At 42.3% G+C, this 19953-nt stretch overlaps 1 protein-coding gene across 2 annotated transcripts in view; it reads right to left on the reverse strand.

Annotated features, from left to right (window-relative positions):
* The window catches only part of DDAH1 (dimethylarginine dimethylaminohydrolase 1), a 142705-nt gene that overhangs the window by 16989 nt on the left and 105763 nt on the right, over positions 1-19953 (reverse strand). For both annotated transcript variants that reach the window (XM_037136541.2, XM_053655442.1), the window contains exons 3-4: positions 18104-18177; positions 17213-17332 (exon numbers count right to left, since the gene is read on the reverse strand). In XM_037136541.2, the coding sequence (XP_036992436.1) occupies positions 17213-17332; positions 18104-18177 (194 nt within the window). The remainder of the gene's footprint in view (positions 1-17212; positions 17333-18103; positions 18178-19953) is intronic.

Raw genomic sequence — 19953 nt, forward strand, 5'->3', positions numbered from 1 at the left:
GACACTGGAATAGAGAACAGGCTGACAGTGATCAGAGGGAAGAGGAGGGAATTTCAGGGGAAAAGGGGAAGGGTTTACAGGAACAAGTATAGAGGACACATGGATAAAAACTAAGGGGGGTGGAAATGGGAGGGAGGTGAGGAGGGCTGCGGGGGTGGACTGGGATGGGAGTAAAAAACAGAAAACTGTACTTGAACAGCAATTAAAGTAAATTAAATGTTAAAAAATAAAATAAAATTTCTCCATTACTTTATTATGTTTAGACGATCAATAAAATGATAAATCGAGTCCTATAGCATTTGCTGATTTCTGTGATGAAATATTCCCACCATGGCCAAGGTCAAGTTACCAACATGACATTCTTGAATATGGAGTTGGGAAGAGATGTGCAATGGTATGCCATTCATACTGTTACCATCACACATATACAACCACTAGGAATAACCTTAAGAGCACAGCTAGTGGTAAAATGTAATGTACTTAGGAAATAATGAGTTTTAAATATTTGTAGCCTTTTTTGTATAATTTATTTAACTGTAAGTTCACATAATTTAATCTTTAATAATGGCTATATTTAACAACAAGCTGGCAAATTCCTGAAAATTTGACAATTGGTCCTTATAAGCTGGGAGAAGCTGGCTTCAGCAAGCCACTGAAGTACACAGATTTTGTGGTTTTATGGTACTTGGTTCCTGGAGTTCAGAGTAAGTTTGCCTTACATAGGAAATTACTTTAAGTCGCCCTCCACACTCTATTAATGCCATGGAGAATGCTAGCTTTAAAATTTGCCTCTTGTAACCTTTGCTTCCTTATAGGCAGATAATATTTGAGGATTAACCTTCAATGGGCTTATGAAATAAACTGATGGTATGAGGTATCATTCCTAGGAAGGAATGATGGCAATTGGATTTGCTAAACAGGTGCCTAAATTAGTCAGAGCCCTCGAACATGGAAGAGAAGATGACTGGGATCCCTCTCGACATGGACTGACTGGAAGCTGAAGTATGATGGTCTCGTGGGTAAATGAGGAAATGAACAACTCAAATCATCGCTTCCCCCCTACAGAATCTTTTCCTTCCTTTCTGGTTGTTGTTTTGCTATACTTCATGATTTTTTTTTGTAAGCCGCTGTTACAAAACGAAGTGAGGAAATACAAAATTTCATATAATAAAATTATATGATTATATAATTTCAAACGGTTTTTCTAAAAACATGTATTAAACTAAAAACAAAAATACAAATTATAAACAAGATTATAAGCTTCATGTAAAAGATTCAGATACAAAAAGTTCAAGTTCTTGTTGAAGTTTACGCAGCTGAGTACCTTTGACAAAACTCACTGATTTGTACTTTTAAAATTCGTAAATTGTATTGCATAAAAGTTATATTTCAATAAAACTAATTAAAAAAGTGGAAGTACTCTTTCTTCCCTACTCTGTCCCATCTTTCTTTTATCTCTTCTCTTTCCCTGAGGGTAACCATAGGGAAGAAGTTTGATATGGGTCTTTCAGATCTTTTTTGCTACACATACACACTCAAAACAAAACTTGTTTACCCCTCCACTTAATTGGTAGTGAAGCAGCCCGAACAGCAACATCCCTCCCGATCAGAGTCTCCAAACTCTGCTTCTCTCACAGGCTGGTCACAAAAGCCTCTGGAGGCTCTGCACCCACAGAGGCAATTTGTGTGGCTTTGTTATTCAATCTCTGTGATTACTTCACATTCATGAAATTTTTGCTCATGTATACTAAATAGTCCCAATGCCTGAAAATAATACGTTACACAAAGATCCAATACGTATGGGGACTGTGTATAGCTATACAGTTCCCTGCTATTGAAAAGCACTCTTGCTGGCAGGGGTTCTGTGATTTTCCACAGTCACCGCTGCCCCTAAAAGCATCAGGGAGAGCATCTTACTCGGATGTGCTCAGAAATGGAAATTTCCGTGAAACAGGGTCGACAGATCTCCTTCATATTTTAGGACAGGGTTTCTTACGCTCAGCATCGCTGATATTTTGGGCTGCATAAGCCTTTGTTTTGGGGGCCATCCTGTGCTTGGCAGGGTACTCAGCAGCATCCCTGGTCTCTACCTACCACACACCAGTAGCCTCTCTCCCCCCCACCCCATCTCCTATGCCGTGACAGAAGTATATCTGGACTTGCCAAATGCCCCTGGGGGACAAAGCTGCTGCTGGCTAAGAACCACTGTCTTTAGGAGAAAGCCACAAAATATATTCATATTTTAGGAGAAGAGTAGATACCTATGGGAAATAGGGAAAAAAAAAACAGAAAAAGAAAGAGAAAGAAATCAAGTTTCCCAGTAAAGATACTGTTTACTCTTCTATGCTTCCTCGGAATTAATGGGATCGCTGAAGAGAAATGGACTGGTGTTTAAGAAACAGCTGTTGTCCCCACATATTTCTTACAAGAAACCAACACCCCCCCCCCCCCCCCCCCCAAGCAACTGCGACTAAACCATGGCTAACAAACAGCCATCCCCACCTGGCCTACTCTCACGTGCGGAGTCACCAGAGCTCTATACATTTCAAGTTTTACGTTTCTGAAGTGGGGAAGCGAAGTCTTGTTTTCCGAGTGGATACGGTCTTTGTTAGTGTCATCTGGGGAATGATGATCAAGTACTCTGAGCACCAGGAAAGTGATGTCATTTTACAAAAAACTAAAAATTATATGTTTGAGAATTAGGCAGGGATTTGGAAATGATCACACCCACTTCTCTTTTACAGAAGCTTAGAGAGATGAAAAATTAAGTGATTTATCTAAAATCATGAAAAGGCAGTGAACTGTATAGTGAGGACTACTCCCAGTTGACTCAGTTCAGACCCTTTCTCTTGGTCTCGGTTTGGTAGAGAGAATTTAAGAGAAACACAGAGGGGCAGCGTCAGCTCTTCCCTACACCCCTCTTCCACTCCCAAGTTAAGGGGTCCCTGTTCTCCTAAAGATCAGATAAGATTGTCTTGCACCTGTATTCCTTGAATGTCCTAGGCCAGTGGCTCTTAGGCTTGCCTATAAATGGAAATAATCTGAGGAGCTTTCAAAAAAGAAAACTACACATTTCTGAGCCCCAATTACAGAGATTTTTTTTTATTTACTTGGTCCAGAGTGGGGCAAAACACTGGTATTTCTTTTTGAACTCTCTCCTCACCCAGGAGATTCTAATGTGTAGACAAGATTGAGAACCACTACCCTGTGCCCTCACCGTAATTTCTACCTATTTGGGGGGTAGAGGTGGAAGGAGGAAAGGAGACAGTTTATATTCTCATGTCGTCTCTGGCCCGAGCGCCCACTGAATTAGGTTCATGTAGAGACGATTATGTTCCAGGTGCTATCCTTCTTTTAAACCATGCCAACATACCCAGAAACCTCGGTCATTCCTTGATTGCCCAACCCCACCAAAACCCCTATTCACATAGGATAATAGACTTTTCTCAAGTCTGGCAGTTGGAGTGCTGCAGTTATAGAAACACAGAATATGAAACAACACTGGTGTGGTCAAAGATTTGACAACTCTGTTTTGTGGTTCAGACCTCTCCCCACTCCCCTTTCTCTCCGCTTTCCCAATCTCTACATTTCTATTGCTGCCCGACAGAAGGCATTTCTGTTTTCTCTGCTGCTGCACTGTCTCCCACTGACCCCGAGCCCTCAAGGGTCTCACCATGACCTCAAAGGACCTGTACTTTCCTAAACTAAGATAATTCTCAGGCTAAGAGGGGTTGAGGGTTTAGCTCTTCCAAGGGTCTAATGGACGTTGTGGCTGCTTCCCCCACAACAGCTCCCCACTTTCTCAGTAACCACCCCAATTTTCATCTGTATACCCACACCTCTCTGTGCAGCCCACATAATTGGGGAGAAGCTAATTCTACCCCTGACTCCAGGACTGAGGCTCTAGGCCAGAAGTTCCTTCCTTGATTCACAGTACCCGTGGTATCTCAGTAATACAGTCACGGCCAAAAAACAAACAAAAAACCAAAAAACCCCAAAATCTAACCCAAACAAATAAACTAAGCCCCCGCAATTCCCCCTGCCCCCTACAATCTAACACTTTTATTTATTAAGCAGTTAGGTCCACACAACTGAATAGCAGAATTGTGTGTGGTACCTGACAGGTACATCCTTTCTTTCTGAACACTTAAAACACGCCACAGTGGTCTAGGAGTTTGCTGTGGCGCCCCAAGGGCCTCAGTGAGGTCAGAGGGCTGTTGCTCTGGTAGAGTCCACTCCTGACTTGGAGTCAGCAGTTCAGGAATGGGCAGATGACAGATTCTGACTAATGAGAATGAATGAGATCTGAAAGAAGCTTCCTTACTCTTCTGAAGGACTGTTGCCCCCCTCCCTGAATGTGGGTGAGGGAACATGTAGCCAGAAGCTTCTGGCAGTCACTGTACTCCCCTGAATGGGAGCCAGCTTTATAATGAAGCTCATCTGTGAAAAAAGAGAGATAAATGGATCTGGTTCTTTGATGACATCACTGAGCAGACAGATCAAACCTAAAGTCTGCATTACTTTAGAACTACGTGGACCGATAAATCTCCTCCATTGTTTCGGTCGGCTTGAACTGCGTTTCCTGTTAATGACTAGTGAAGACAAACAGCCTTTACCAATTAAGACTACATTTGGCTGTTACAGAAACTACCTGCCCCCCAAAGAGACTTTAAAAACTTTGTTTTTCTCTCATGTGAAAGGAGTTTTGAGATCCCAGTGTAGTGTAGTGAGTTGACAGGCATCAGGAGTCCAGGGTCCTTCTAGCTTTTTGCTCTCCTTTACCTGGGATACAGCCCTTGTCCTCATGATACGAACTAGCTGTTGGAGCTCCGCCCATCACGTCCTTTTTTCAAGCAGTGTGATTCAGGAAGGGGAGAAGGCACAACTCCCTTTCATTCCAGGCTTCCTGGGTTTCACACCCAGTGCTGCGACTTTCGCCTCAGTGAGCAATACTTGCTCTCAATGTCGTACCTAAACCAGAGGAATCTGAGCCTCATTCCTAGTGCCAGTGTGCTCCTCTGCAACTCAAAGTTCAGTTCAAAATGAAGGAAAGAGGGAACGGAAGTTAGAAGGCATGTAGCTGCCTGACATCAACTGATTCAGAGAGTAACGTCTACACATTTTTTATATCACCACTACAGTACTGTATTTTTAGGACTATAAGACACACCTAGGTTTTAGAGGAGGAAAATAAGAAAATGTGGTAAAATATTTAATAACCTGTGATCCTGCACCCCACCCACAGCGAGCCAGGTAAGCTACATTCAGGGTATAAGACGTGTACCCCCTTTCCTCCCAAATTTGGGGGGAAAAGTGCATCTTATAGTCCGAAAAATACAGTACATATTTTGACCTTTGCTCCTTTAGGCAATTGTCATACTGTTTGAACTCAGTTGAGTCAAGGTATCCAAGTCACCCCAGAAGGACAGATGATTAGAGGAAAGCTTCCAGGGAGGCAGAGTCCCGCCGCCGGCCTGCTGTGCAGCGCTGTGCAGCGGTGCTGGGCATGTGGGAGGTGCTCAATCCCCACCTGAAGCCTGGCTATGAAGCACAGGAAGCCTGGATATGAAAGGCAGTTGTGCCTTCTCCCCTTCCAGAGTCATGCTGCTTGAATGTTAAATGAGTGAGTGATCTCTTAGCCGTATATTTCAGCGTTTCATTACCTCCTAACACTCTTCTAAAATCTCCTGATATGATTTTCTAGAACACACACTTACTCAGAGCTCACCCTTCAGTGAAGAGCAGAGAAGAGCCATTAACCAGCACCTGGGCCGTTTCCTCTGCACCATCAATACTGGTCCCTCCATGTTGGACTTTTGTCAGCTCTGGCTGCTCTCAAAAGGCCCTTCTCTAATTCTCTGTGACAAACTCAGGGATGGGACCAGGCAAAGTTCTGACAGAAAGAGAGATCTGAGTTTCCTTCCTCCTTCCACTGTTCATCCTGCTTGAAGAATTTAGTATCATGTTTGTTTTCAAGCCACAGGACTTCAAAGTTAGGAAGCAATGCCTACTTTTTAAGAAAAATCTTCACCTGTGGGTATGTTTTTATTCATTTTTTTAGACAGCTACAGGAAGGGAGAGAGAGACAGAGAGAAAACATTGATTTGAGAGAGAAGCATCGATTGGTTGCCTCCTCTATTCTCTCTGACTGGGGACCAAACCCACAACCTAGATTTGTGTCCTGACCAGGAATCAAACCCACGACCTTTTGGCAAATGGGCTGACATTCCAACCAACTGAGCTGCTCAGCCAGGGCAGAAACTCAGACTTTTCTGTTCAAGTCCGAGGATCTATGTGCCTAATGAGAATTAGAGCAATAAGTACTCACTGCAGAGAGACTGTATTTTAATATACAGATATTATCAACAGAGAGAAAGGCACTAGATGGAACACATGATAAATAACTTTTATTCTGTAAGCATTTCCCTAACAAGACACAGCATTTTAAAGAATAATTAGCTCTTCAGAAGTATTTGTATTTCAATAATCTAGTAGAGTCCTGCATGGTTTTCTTCCACATGAGAGCTATTTCATTGAAGTGCCAGTTATTTCACTCAATACAGTATTATTCTGAATGGTATTAGGTGGCAATTCCTGTTTAAGGACGTAATTTACTTTTGGGAATGAATTTTATTCCCCTGCCCTCAAATGCTAGTGTAGGGACCGAGCTGGCCTGTCTCACAGCTTGGTCTGTGGAGCCTCACCTGCCTCCGAACCACACAGCGCTCTGACCTCCGCCCCAGCCCTGCAGACACAGAAAGTCTCGTGGTGAACCCCAGGAATGTGATGTGCATTTCAAACGTGCACCCTACGTCATTCTTGGGTACACTGAAGTTTGAAAGCACTTAGACTTTTCAGGTTAAATAAACATGATTTTCATACCTCACAGGTATTATTTCTGCTACTGATATTATGACTCCTAGTAACTCACCTATATCAAGCTCTTATTATCACTTGCCCAGGTATAGATGAAAAAGAAATGGTTGACTAGAAAATGCACAAAATGTAATAGATTTAACACCTTTAATCTAACTTCTAAATTTCATTTTGAACTCTGAGCCATGAGTCATCTCTGGGTAAGTGGTCACAGCTTCGAACTTGGCCTCCCTTGGGAAGGAGGTAAGAGGGGATGGCTGTCGCGACCTGTCTCCAAAGCTGACCTTCACACTTTAGACAGATAGTGTTTGAGTAACACTGGGCCCCAACCACAGTGTCCAGTGACCGCACATAAAAAATAAGTTTGCAAAGATTCTTAAAGGTTGCTGGATCCATGTGGCATTTTGAAAGATGAAAACAAGTGCTTATTAAGAGTATGACGATACTCGTGGAAGGGTTTTGCAGGGAAGTAGAGGCAAATCCACTTTGTTTCTCTTAAATGCCAGTATTTCTAAGGATGCTTCGAATTCCAGTATTGTATCCGGCAGTGTGGATGTTTTACTGAGAGGCTATAGATAATTCACAATTAAAATATCACTTCTACTTCAGTGTCTACATTTTACCCTTTATTAACCTTCAGCCAAGCAATGGATACTCATCAACAACTAGGGTATTTAATACATGTGATTTCTGCGGCAAAACAGTAACCCAAAACTCAACCATCCTTCCTCCAGCTCAACTGACACATTTCCTAATCCCTTCAACATCCCGGGCGCTGGTGTTGGCAGGGCGCAGAGTGTCACGCCGCCGGCTGTCCTGCGATGTGCAATTTCAGCCCACGAGGCAGAAATCATCCTGGCTTTTTTCTTTTTTTGTGCTCTTTTGCCAACTCAATTTAGCCAAGAAACAAGGGGACACTGCTGGAGATGAAGTGCACGCAAACGTTGAAGTGATCTTTTCTTTTTGGTGTGCCCTGAGAGTGAGTAGATTAAGATAATAACGAATACATGGGAAAGGGTAAAGGACAGAGACTCCGAATTCTGTCGCGCCACTGACTGCTGCCAGTGGAAACTGATGTGGGAGCCAGCCTCGTTAGTCCTGCACGGCTGAGCCTGCAGAAGTCTCCCAGAGCTGCTGTCAGCTGGATGTGTCTGAGTACAGGTCACTTCCCAAAATACAAACCTAGGTCAGTGGAACCCTTCTGCCCACTGATTTCTTATGGCTTGTTCCTGTGGAGATGAGGTGAAAGGGAGACTTTGAACTTTTTTGCAAACATTCTACCAAAGGCACCCTGTGTGGTAGTGATTTCTGAAGTCATTTTGTTCATCATTGTCCCCCAGGGCCTAGTACAGTGCCTGGTGCAGAGCAAGAGTTCTACAAATACCTGTCAAAGTGTGGCTCTGCTCCCTTTTGCTCCCTTGTCCGCTCAAGGCCATCAGTCACAATGTTTTGTTACTTCTCTAAGTGGTCTTCATCTTGCACGGACATTTCCATGGTCATAGCTACCTTCCCAGTCCAAATCCTTCTTACCTGTATTTATGGACTGTATGATTGTATCTGACTAGTTTTATCACTCCTAATCCTTCTCCTGTTAAATCATTATAGGCATTAGGCCAAACAGATCTTTCTGAAGGATCTGCAGCTTTATATCTCTGCCGAAACTCTGAGTGGCTCCCCGCAGCCTGCAGATAAGAAAATGCCGATGTCTTCATCTTTGGACCAGGATCAACTTATCCAGACCTTATATCTCTTTCTTTCCCCACACACACACCCCTTGTCTAGCCATTGTGTTTTTTTTTAATCCCCACCTGAGGATATGTTCATTGATTTTTTACAAAGAGTAGAAGGCGATGGGGACAGAGAGAGAAACATTGATCTGTTGCCTCCTGTTTATGCCCTGACCAGGGATTGAACCCACATTTTAGGTATGTGCCCTAACCAGGGATCAAACCACAGCCTTTGGTGTGTGGGATGATGGTCCCGCCCACTGAGCCACACTGGCCAGGGCTAGCTGCTGTGTTTTGCTTATAGAATAGCTGTTCTCCTAGTTGTCCTGTTTGCAGTGATCTCTCCTCCTCTGCACCCGTCTATGGCTTGCTGCTCATTCAGGTCCACTCAGACTTTGCTTCCTGCCTCTGTGATCACTCCCTCCTTGGGACTCCCATCCTCTACTAGGACCCTGTACTGTTTAGTAGTCATTGACGCTGTGACATTATTTATCTTTTAATGTTCCATCCTGTTTATCCAGCTAAGCTGAAGGGGCATTGAGGACAGAGACTGTTTCTTAGGACAGACCTTTCATGGAGTTGCTGCTCAGTAAAGATTAATGTATCGTGTTCAAACAGCCCAAGCTTCAAGCTCAACTGTGATCTCTTTTCAATTGCTTTTAAAAAGTCTTCTTGCTGAAGAGACAGTAATAAAGGGTTTCGGAAACCTTACCTCTTTTTCCTATCGGAATTTTATGTGGGAATTAGAAAATGATGTCATCTGTTAGATAACCAATTTAATAGTTATATATGTCACTGAAGCCTCCTCAAAGAAAAATGGAACTAGCTTGGTTGGAGTCATCTGCAGCTTTCTGTCCTCAGAGAGGCGTGGTGATATTCAGTACGCACATCTTCTACCATCCTCTGCCCTGAGAGGATGATATCACAGTGGTCAAGGGTCTACAGTGAACCCACTTGGGAACTATCCTTATCACAGGTGCTCTGTATTATAATTAAACAGCTGCTACCTTTTGCCAAGTGCTTGTTCACCCTCATGCTCAAGACACAGTCTTTTCACCTTGACTGCATGCCATGAAATTTCCAATGGACAGGAATGAAGCTCTCATTCCCTAGTGAGGCTGATTCAACTTTGTTTTTCCAGGACGAGACTGAGTACAGGAGGCAGGGGTCACGCAGGGAGAGCTGGAGGCAGAGCCAGGAAGACAGCCCGTGAATTTGGATCCTGAATTCTCTGCTTTGCCCTCTTAGCCATTTCGGCCCTCTAGACAATTGTGCTTCTTTAGTAGAATCAACGTGATTATTTTAAAAAATAAGTTCTTCTCTAGTATCAGTAATAGCATGCCGTGTAACCACTTTTTTTCCTCTGGCACAGATCTACGCACATTAAGATCAGGTCATGGTAGATTTCTCTTTCTCTCTTCTGTTTGTGTTGGGGAAGGGGATATGGAAACCTGAGTCAAGTGCAAATATCCTGTTCTCAGAAAATGATAACATTAGCAATTTTTTGTAACTAAGAATATTTTAATAATAAATATAAGCATGCCAAATTACTGAATGATGGCATCCAAGTTATTACTCAGTTAAGTATTATAAGTTTATGCAATGTTGAACTCTAAGCCACAAAAAGGTAAGGAGTGTCTAGCTTTTTATGGCTTTAATTTGGATCCTTTCATTACGTTTACTGCTACTTGGAATATGTTATTTTGTACCTGTGGATGAAAAAAGGCCCAATCCTAAGCCTGAGGAGTTGGGGAGGCCTGAATGTTGGCCTTACAAACTCAAGACTGAAAGTAACCACACAGGATGATCTGAACATAAAACTCCTAACTAGACCTCTACCTTCCTTGACAAAGGTCACTCTCTACCTTAATTGAGCCTATTGTCTTCTTTAAGATAACATATCTTTGAAATGTCATCCTCTTTTCCAGACTCAGGACACACCTACCACATGAGAGCAAGAGACCATGGAACCCCTCATTGTTATCTTGTCCCCCCACTCCCCATCTCCATGTACTGGAAATGTTAATCATTAACTATCCTGTACTTGCCAATGTAAAGGAAGTATGTGTTTCTCTGTTTTACTTTTTATCCAACCCCAGAGATTTCTCCACTTTGCTTTCTCCTGCCCCCTAATCTACCACCGATGGACTTCACGTAACTCCCCTTACATCACCTACTTTGCTTCTAATATATAAAATAAGACACAAAACTGCCATTCTCTGGAGAATTTTCGCAATCCATTGAGATTTTGTTTCCTGGCAATTGTCAGTGTGGCTCAAATAAACTCATAAAAATTCTCTACAGGTTAGGGTGCTTCTTCCGACATACCTATAGTGCACGGTGGTCGGCTTCTTTGGGGTACACTAGTCGGGATTCTGGGCCAGATGCTCTTGGAAGTTGCAGGAGGCCTTGAAGGCAGTAGCTCTCAACTTAGACTGCACACCAGAATCACTGGTGGAGCTTTTAAAAAATGAGGCCGCTTGGAATCTACCCTAGACCCAGGGCATCAGGATTTTCTGACAGAGCCCAGGGGCAGGGTGTTTTCAGCAGTTCCCTGGGTGATTTGAAACTGCACCTCTCCTTAGGAACCACTCATTTAAAGTCGCTTAGAGACTTTCCTTTTCGTAAGCAAGAGTCTGAGATCAAAAGGCCCCTTAAAGGCCATTTGCTCAACCACCCAACAGATGCTGGAGTTCCTCCTACAACATCCCAGAGTCTGTGGAGTACTTTTTGGTATCCAATCACATCACAGACAAAATAAACGGCGCTTTAAAACTAAATAATTCCATCCCTTTCCCCCCTCTGACATGTTTCTTGTAAGCTCAAGGGAAAAAATAACGTTATTGTTCCCTTTCTCCCACTTGGCCAATTTTGCCTTCTTCCTGCCTTGAGGCTAGGGCTGAAGTTCAGCATGGTTGTTTTGGTCTCACAGCTTCAGGTTATTTATGGCTCTATTATGCCAAGGAGTTTTGCTTTGCCCCCCCCCCCCGCCCCCCCAGTCTCGCTGGCAGACAGCTCTGGGAATAGTGTCAGATAAGGGGAGGGCTGCCAGGAAAAGGAGCATAAACACTTGTTCCAAACTCAAATGCTATTTCGTTTTATGTTAATTTTTAAATTCAGACATGGTAGTTTCCTTTTTTAATCATTGTTTTGTCGAGCTGGTGACTACAACTGGAACAGACAACCAGATAATGAGACTGAATTAAACCCACAGCGGGATTGGCGGTGTGCCGTTCGCAGTGGAGACGGAAGGCGGGAAAGCACGTGGCTACACAGCACGACTCCCTGGGACAACGGCTGACAATTCAGTCTTTATTTTTCCATTTCATTCACCCCGTCGATACCAGTTAACTCGCATTCCATCTTTCGGTCTTTGCTACTGCCCTTCCAGTTGTCATTAAAGGAAATTCCAGGCAATGAAATAACATACAAAAACCAAAACACACTGAGGGTTTTTCCATTTTCATTTTTTATATGACCACCTATAAAATAACATGGACATTTTTGGACATAAAACCAATGCTGAAGCTGAGTCGAAATGAGAGGAAACGCTGTCTGAGTGACCTCTATTATGTAGTCATTTAAAACAAAAACACGCCCGTGTACTGTGCAATTGAAATTAGTTGCAAAGCAGCCCATGTCCTCGTTTAAAGAATCTTACAAATGCCAGTTAGTTATTTCAGGAAGTAGATAAGAAGCCTATAAGACATTTCCACTGAGATGAATTGTGAGCATTTTAATTGAAAATTACAAGTCTGTTAGAATTTTACTTACTGTATTTCAGCTCTATTTACCTGACCAAGAGACAAAAAATGGAGTGGTGATCCCATAATTCTTTTCTTGCCATGTCCTTTTAGTATTTCTATGAAAACTATCTAAAAATAATCACTGCCTGTGATACAAGAAAATAGAATTATTAATAAAAGAAAGGCCACTAAATTAAACTGCCAAGGCCAAAAGGAGAAAATAGCCGGTCTCCAGCATGGGGTGAGGTCAGTGCGAAAGCTCCACGTGTGGCCCGGCCAGCAGGTGGCACAGCCCCCCAACCTGTCAGTGCCACCACCCCTCGAAGTCCCCCTCGGAGCCCAGGTAGGTCAGCAGCTTCTTCGTCTGATCGGTTTCAGGAAAGTTTTTCTAAGAGTCCCCCCTTTTTACTTCTTTGCCTCCCTCCCTTCCTTTCTTCTCTACTCCCACCCCTGCCCTTCATTTACTGGAAGGATGAATACTTTCAAGGAGATTGAATTAAAAATCATTACTGTGAGTCTCTCCCAAGGGCAGGAATTACAACCCATCCTCCTGTGACAGAGAGCGTGTAATTAATCCAGGTTCCTGGAAACAAAGTCCATTTGGGAATGCATCTAGAAAAAGAATGGGTGGCATGCGGGGCAGATCTGCTCTGTACTGTGTCATTTTTCCCTCCCGACTTAACTGAGGTATCATTAACGATTACAAATTGTGTGTATTTAAGGTGTACAAGGACTGGGGGAGAGGAATGGGAAGATGCTATATAAGGGGTACAAAGTTCCAGTCTTTTTTACCTTAATAAAAACAGGCTAGTCTGGAAAAGACAGGCATTATGTAGATGGGGAAGCAGAGGTTTGAGAGATGGACCTTAGCTACTGGAAAATTATTTCTGTAAGCTAATCATAGCCCATTTCCAATGGTCTAATACACACATTCCCCCCAAGCTTTAAAAATTAAAGTAGAACATACAAAGTGGCCGTTTGGACCACAACTCTCTCCTTCTTTCTTAAAGTAACCACTATTCTGACGGCTAACAGCACAGAATAGTTTTGTCTCTTGTTTAAATAAATGAAATATTAGAATACGTGGGTTTCTTTTTGAGATTGATTTCTTTTGCTCAAATTATGTTTGTGGGCAGTGTTCTAGCTGTGCAGCAACTGGAGTTTTCTCATGTCTTGAGAAGGCAAACATTTCTTCTGCAAGACACATGTATGTCTGTGCATGCATTAATTGTATGCTATTTTCTTTTATGGTTGCAGAGGGAGGGTGAAGGTGGCAGTTGCCCAAGGTTGTGAAGGGAATAATAAAAAATCTGGGGGGGGAAACTATAGAAAAAACATATTGCTTGAAGGACTAATTTTGCTTAGATAATAGTATTTCTAAGATGAGACTCGATGTCAAATATCTTTAGGAATTTGTGGGTCAGTCTAACCTCCAGGACCTGGGCCGTATCAACAGTAAAATGCAGTAACAATATGTCCTCCTTCCCTCCTTCCCTATGTTAAATATAGTCTGTGTTAACTCTGTATTAAATGTACCCTGCATTAAATGTGTTCTGGGCTTTTTAGCTCAGAGTTGCTAAAGTCTTCCTGGATGGATGATTTCATTGAAATATCTGATGCACACACTACTGCATCTACTACAGCCTTAGACAGTTATGATGATATCTCCATAAGAGCCCAGTTCATTATCCAAGAATAGATTGCAAGCCATTACAAAGTCTTTTAAAGGCAGTAAGAAGCCCTTGGGCTCTCGGCTTTGCATAAATATGTAAGATGTGGTTTTCAGACTCTGAAGGAAGCAAGTACGCTGCAAGCAGTGACAGATGTGGGAAGTAATCAAGCTTTCAGTATGTGGTGCGGGAAGGCACAATTCACCTCTGGTTAATGCCTTGCCCTTCAAAGACACGCCCAAGTGGCTGGAGGCTTCTCCACAGAGGTAAGATGGAGACATCAGGATTTGCAAGGGGAAAACAGATACTAATATCTTCACTGAGACAGGTCAGATCCTGGATACAAGCGAACCCCTACCCCCAAATGGGGTGGTGAGATGAGGGGAATAGCTGGAGAGAAGGCAGGGGAAAGGGGAAGATTATTTAGAACAAATCCATGGGAAAATAACAGGAAAGGCTTTGAATAGAAAAAGAATGGGTGGACAGTTGGAGAGAGGGGAATCAGGGCCCAGGAAATTTGATTCTGAAACTGTAAGTTTCTATTCAAAATGCTTTATTTAATCAGATGTCAGTATTTTTCACTTGTGAAATGGAAAAAGTAAAACCAGTATGCTTTCATTGTTTGCAAATAATGTATCTGTCTCTACCCATTTGTCTTCTTGCCTACCTACATCAGATTTTATCTCTGCAAATTAGTAGTAGGACTTACCTCACTATCGATTTCATTGATAGTTCTTATATGGGAGCCCAAGCTGTTCTCAAATAAATAAGAAGTGCTGTTCACTAAATCTGACTTTCACTAGCCCACCTAGTTCTAACCTGAGAACAGGTCCTCACACAGATCTCATTAGTCGTCGGTTCTGTTTGTCCTCCTGCTCTCATTACAAGGTAAGAGGACCTTTTTTGATGCTAGAAATATGACAGGTGGGCATCTGCTGGCTCCACGGGCCCATGGTTTAGGAAGCACATTCACTGATAGAAAATACGATCTCCAAAGAATGCCTTTGTAGTCAGGGAGGATTATTTATAGCTTCTGACACAGAAGGTTTCAAGTATAGAGCGAATATCCCTATTAACACTAACTCAAATGAGCTCTACAGGAAACAGAACTGTAAAGTCTTGGCCTTTTTTTAGGTCATCATTGGTTCTCCTTTCTGACTGCAGGGTCTTCCCCCTTTGATTTTTTTTTCTTTCAAAAAAAATCATGGTCCAACATCTCTGAAGCAATATAGACCCTGATTTTCAGAGCCTTGTGGGTACCCAGACTACTGCTTCATGGATGTAAATTCATCTTCTTCCAGACTTCTAAATCCCTACCTCTTCAGACTTCACCTACCCCATCCAGCTGTGCTTCCAGGAGCCCACTGGAAAACCCTTTATTAGCTGGACTAGTTTGTTTACATCTCATGTATGTCCTTTGCTCAGTCTTTGTTTATCCTATGTCCCTACCAGAAACATTCTCTCATTGAATCCCAGAATTTTATGACTGACAGCTAGCCCCGTTTTTCTCCATGAAGCTTTCTCTGAATACCTAGCCCTCCAGGAGCTCCCTCCTCTCCTCTGAATAACAGGGCCATTTTATGTAATATAGCGCTGGTTAACCATATTGGATTATCTCTTCATTTGTATGTGTTAGTGTTTCCAGACTATTTGAGTTAGGGATCAGGTCTACCCAGAATGGCAGATGAGGCTACTTTTTCCAGTTTGTCTACCGGAATAGGTTCTCTCTGCTAATGCACACAAAGGCACAGTATAAGCCAGCTCCATCCCTTTCCTTCCCTTGTAATCAATTTTAGATATGAGCAGACCAACCCGGCTGCTGTGGGCAGATACCACAGACAGTCCCCCAGTGGGAAAATAATCTCCCTAGAACCCCATGAGCGACACCACTCATCAAATTCTCTCTTTCAAGACACCTCTTTTTTATATGCTAAAAGTGGACAAAGCCTTCCAGATAGAGCAGAACGCAAGGAAGCAAAGAAAAAGCCAACAAACTCAATTTCTGAGTCAGATGGTTCAGCAACACTTGTGAAAAGTCCCAGAAATACAATCAGACACACAGTCTGAGAATAGAAAGACAGAAAGGCCAGGTGAGCTGGCTGAAGAAATTGCAGATAACACAGAGCAGAGGGAAAACAGCAACTGGGAGGCAGTGATTGCTTCCCACACAAACCGCAGCAAGTCTAGCACTGAGGTAGAAGAGTAAAGTAAAGCTCTGAAAGGGCAAAGAAATAAACTGTGTGCCTCGGAGCACACACATTTCCTCTCTTTGCCTAAAAGGAGTTTCTGTCTTTGGTCCTTTGGTAAGTCATGCTTATTGTTGTGAAGGACCACCTGAGAGGAAGGGGGCAATAGTTGCAAGCCAGCATTTAGTATTAGCCTTGTTATCTGGGGAGTCACTTGATCTAGTTCTGTGAAAAATAGAGATCACACCCCCCTCTCCTATTCATTTGTTCATTCCTTCATTCATCTATTCACCAAATGTTTACTAAGGCCCCGCTATGGGCTGAACACAAGGGACCACAAATGGTAAGCAAAACAGATACGGTCTTCACCCTTATGTGGTTCCAGATCATCTCATGGGGTTGTTAGTTACAGAGAAGAAGGAGAGTGCCTTTGGGCTGTACAGCACCGTAACATGGGGGGTCTTCTTCATTATCAATGGCTCCTCTCCTGCTCTAGCTGTGCAACCTGGGCAAGTCATATTTTCTCTGGGCTTTCCTATTCTCATCCATGAAATGAGAAAAGTTCCTGTCCTAAAACATAAGTATTCCAAATACATATGAAGAAGTTCAAGTTTTTAGGTATTTCTGAATCATGGCTCTAAAAGACTGTTATGAAACAGAAAAGGATAAGACCCCCTGCTCTTTGTACCAACTACTTGACATAAGAGGAACATTACAAGGAGATCCACTGAAGCCAGCCTCTCTTCCCCAGGGGAAACAACTGCGATGAGTTTGATGTTTATTTTTCTGATTCACGGCCTTTCTAGGAAGCCTGCTGTTTTCTGTAGGAATGGTTCATCACTTAGGTGTTCCTGGTGCTGGATGAACAAGGAGTCCTGACAATGTCTGTCAGAGAAAGCTCAAGTGTCAGCCTGTTCTCTCCCTGCCCACCCAGCAGACAGAATCAGGAAAACCACTTGGCAGACGTCACCCACTGCACTTAGAAGGTACCTAGTTTTTGCATTTACCTTGAGGGCCTTCTGTGCAGATTCGCTGGATCCAATGGCGATTAGGTTAGGCCCAGCCATGCTGCAGAAACTCTTCAAGTGCAAAGCTTCAGTCACTGGGACTGTGGAGACCGCATAGTCCTATGCAAATAATAGAAACAAGCAGTTTGGCATTGCAGAATCCTTCTAAAACATATTTAAACCTGCCTGAGTCATGCTCGCCTCTCTGGAGGCTGCCAGGGGCCTGCATGTCTGGAAGGAAAAGTGGGATTTGTAGGTTTCAGTATTGCCAGGTGAATGCAGACTGCTTCTAAGAAGAAAGTGCAGAGCTGTATTCCAGATGTGTGATTGTCGAGCTATGGAGTGGGCTCCTCTGAAAGGTTGTGTCTAAATATCCTGTGCAAACTAGAGCCTCCCCTCTTCATGGGGAAGAGAGCTTTCTGGGGGTTCTATCTCTTTCTCAGCCAACCTGTTAGTGGTTGGTAGAGTGAAGGGAACTTGAGAGAATGGTATGTGCAATACCTAGCACAGTTTTCAGCACATAGTAGGCAATGAAGTACGGGTGATTTTGATTCCAAACTGAAAATTCCACATTTTAGGTTAAAGTCAATTGAGTCGCCAAATTTTTTTGTCACTGATTGTGCCCTGAACATTTGTGGTTGTATGGTTAAACACTGGGAGAAAACAGATGTCAGTGATAACTTTCTTGCAGCTGTGGCAGCCCAATAAATCCTACTTACTGAGAAACCTGAATGTGATAGGTTCTAAAACATCTAACAAACATACAAATGTTTGGAATTAGTTTGCAAAGCTGGTGACACATAAATACCATTACTCATGACTTAAGGACCCAGTGGGTCTATGAATATTTATTAATTACTCTGTGCCAGGCATACATTATATTTCACTTACCTTAAATGTATCAGCCAAGATTTCAGCACCCCGTTGATTTGTCCTTTTGGAAAGACCCACAAAAAATTCTCTGCCTATAATAAATGTCATGGGACATAGTGAGTAGGTGGCACCAGTGACAGCACACTATTTGTTTATCTGTAAATAATGACCTTAAAGCACCACACAGCTCTTTCCTACCCTAGAGGGTGGGTGTGCTTTTACTCTGACCTCAGCTCTTTTTACACAAATCTGATATCAAACCATTACTCTTAGAAATAGGCCTTTTCAAATTCATAGAGATGGAAAGTAGAACAGTGGTTGCCAGGGAACTGGGGAAGAGCCACCGGGGAGCCAGTGTTCAGTGGGGGTGAAGTTTCAGCTGGGGGCAGGGAAGCGGGCTGGCGACAGACAGCCATGACCACGGCACAGCCACGGGAGTGGGGTTAGCGCCTCTGAGCTGGGCACTGAAAAATAGTTAAATGGTAGATTGGATGGTAACTGTAGTTTACCACATTAAGAAAATTAAGTTTTTATTTAGGAAACAGTAGAATTAAAGATATTAATTTCGGATCTGCCATCTGAAATTAAGTAGTATGGATGGCAAGTTAGCAGTCCTTCCTCTTTCTTTTCCTAAAAGCACAATTCTAGACTTCTTAATGAAGTTGGAGTCCTCTTCTTGTGACAATGAAATAAAGGCTGAAGAAACCATCTGGGCATAAAGTGAGCTTAGTGTCAACTGGTTTTCAGGTCTGACTCTGAGAACTGTCTTTAAAAAACTATACACATCCATTTATTTCAAACAAAAACATCAAAGGTGCCTATCTACAAGTACTAAAGTTTAGAAAAATAAAACTTCAGATATTTTTGGTTTTCTGAAATTCCACAATTTTTCTTCTTTGAAAACAAAACACTAAAGAAAAATGGTCTCCTAGTTATAGACAAAAATTATAGTAGATAGGCTTAGGTAATACATAAGTGTGGGTTTTTTTATCTTCCCTTAATTCTTTGAAAAAAGAATTCTACATGAAAGGAGAAAAAATATTCAAATAGAACTCAGTGTATATATTTTTTGCCCTCGAAGAGTAGGGTAAAGTATAGAAAGAATAGCCATAAAGAAAAAAATGCTTGATAGATTTTATAAATGCTATTACCTTGATTTTCATGATGTCCCTATCAAAGGGCTAAATAACACAGGTCAAATGATGTTATGATCAATTGCAACGACTTGTGGGTGGGCAGACACAGGGATCTTTGGTGGCAGATTGACATTTTGGGGGTAATGGTATTATTGTGTTGTCCCTTGAGAAAATTCACTACATACATACAAATGAAAACTTAAGTACAGCAAAGGCCTTTTGTATGACAAAAGTATGCCTCAGTTTATTAATAAGTTAGCTGCAATTAAAAACAACATTAAATTTCCTTAATTAAGATACAGATAGATTTATAAATTGTACTTAATTTATAAAGAAAAACCTTTAATGCATTAAGCAAATTCAAACGTATTTACAATAGGGCTTACATGCTATTTCTATTGTTAAAGACTAAGTGAGGAAAGATAGAGAAGTACAAAGAGAAGCACGGTGTTTACCTCTGAAAAGTAAGTTAGACTTCTGTTTGATTTTTTCCTTTGTTTTTATTGTTGACACTGTTCCAGATGTTCCCATCCCTCCCCCCATTTACCTCCCTGCCCCCAGCCCCCACTCCCCTTCCCTCTGGCCACTGGCACACTGTTTTCTGTGTCTGTGGGTTATGCATTTATGTTCTTTGGCTAATCCCTTCTGTTTCTAGTTGGTGGACTAGATCCCCCAAATGGCCTTCTTGGTAAAATGAACTGATAAAAAGTGCTGAAATGGAAATATTTAAAA

Source organism: Artibeus jamaicensis, unplaced genomic scaffold (genome assembly GCF_021234435.1).
Source record: "Artibeus jamaicensis isolate MK-2021 breed Jamaican fruit bat unplaced genomic scaffold, CSHL_Jam_final scaffold_1019, whole genome shotgun sequence".
NCBI lineage: Eukaryota > Metazoa > Chordata > Mammalia > Chiroptera > Phyllostomidae > Artibeus > Artibeus jamaicensis.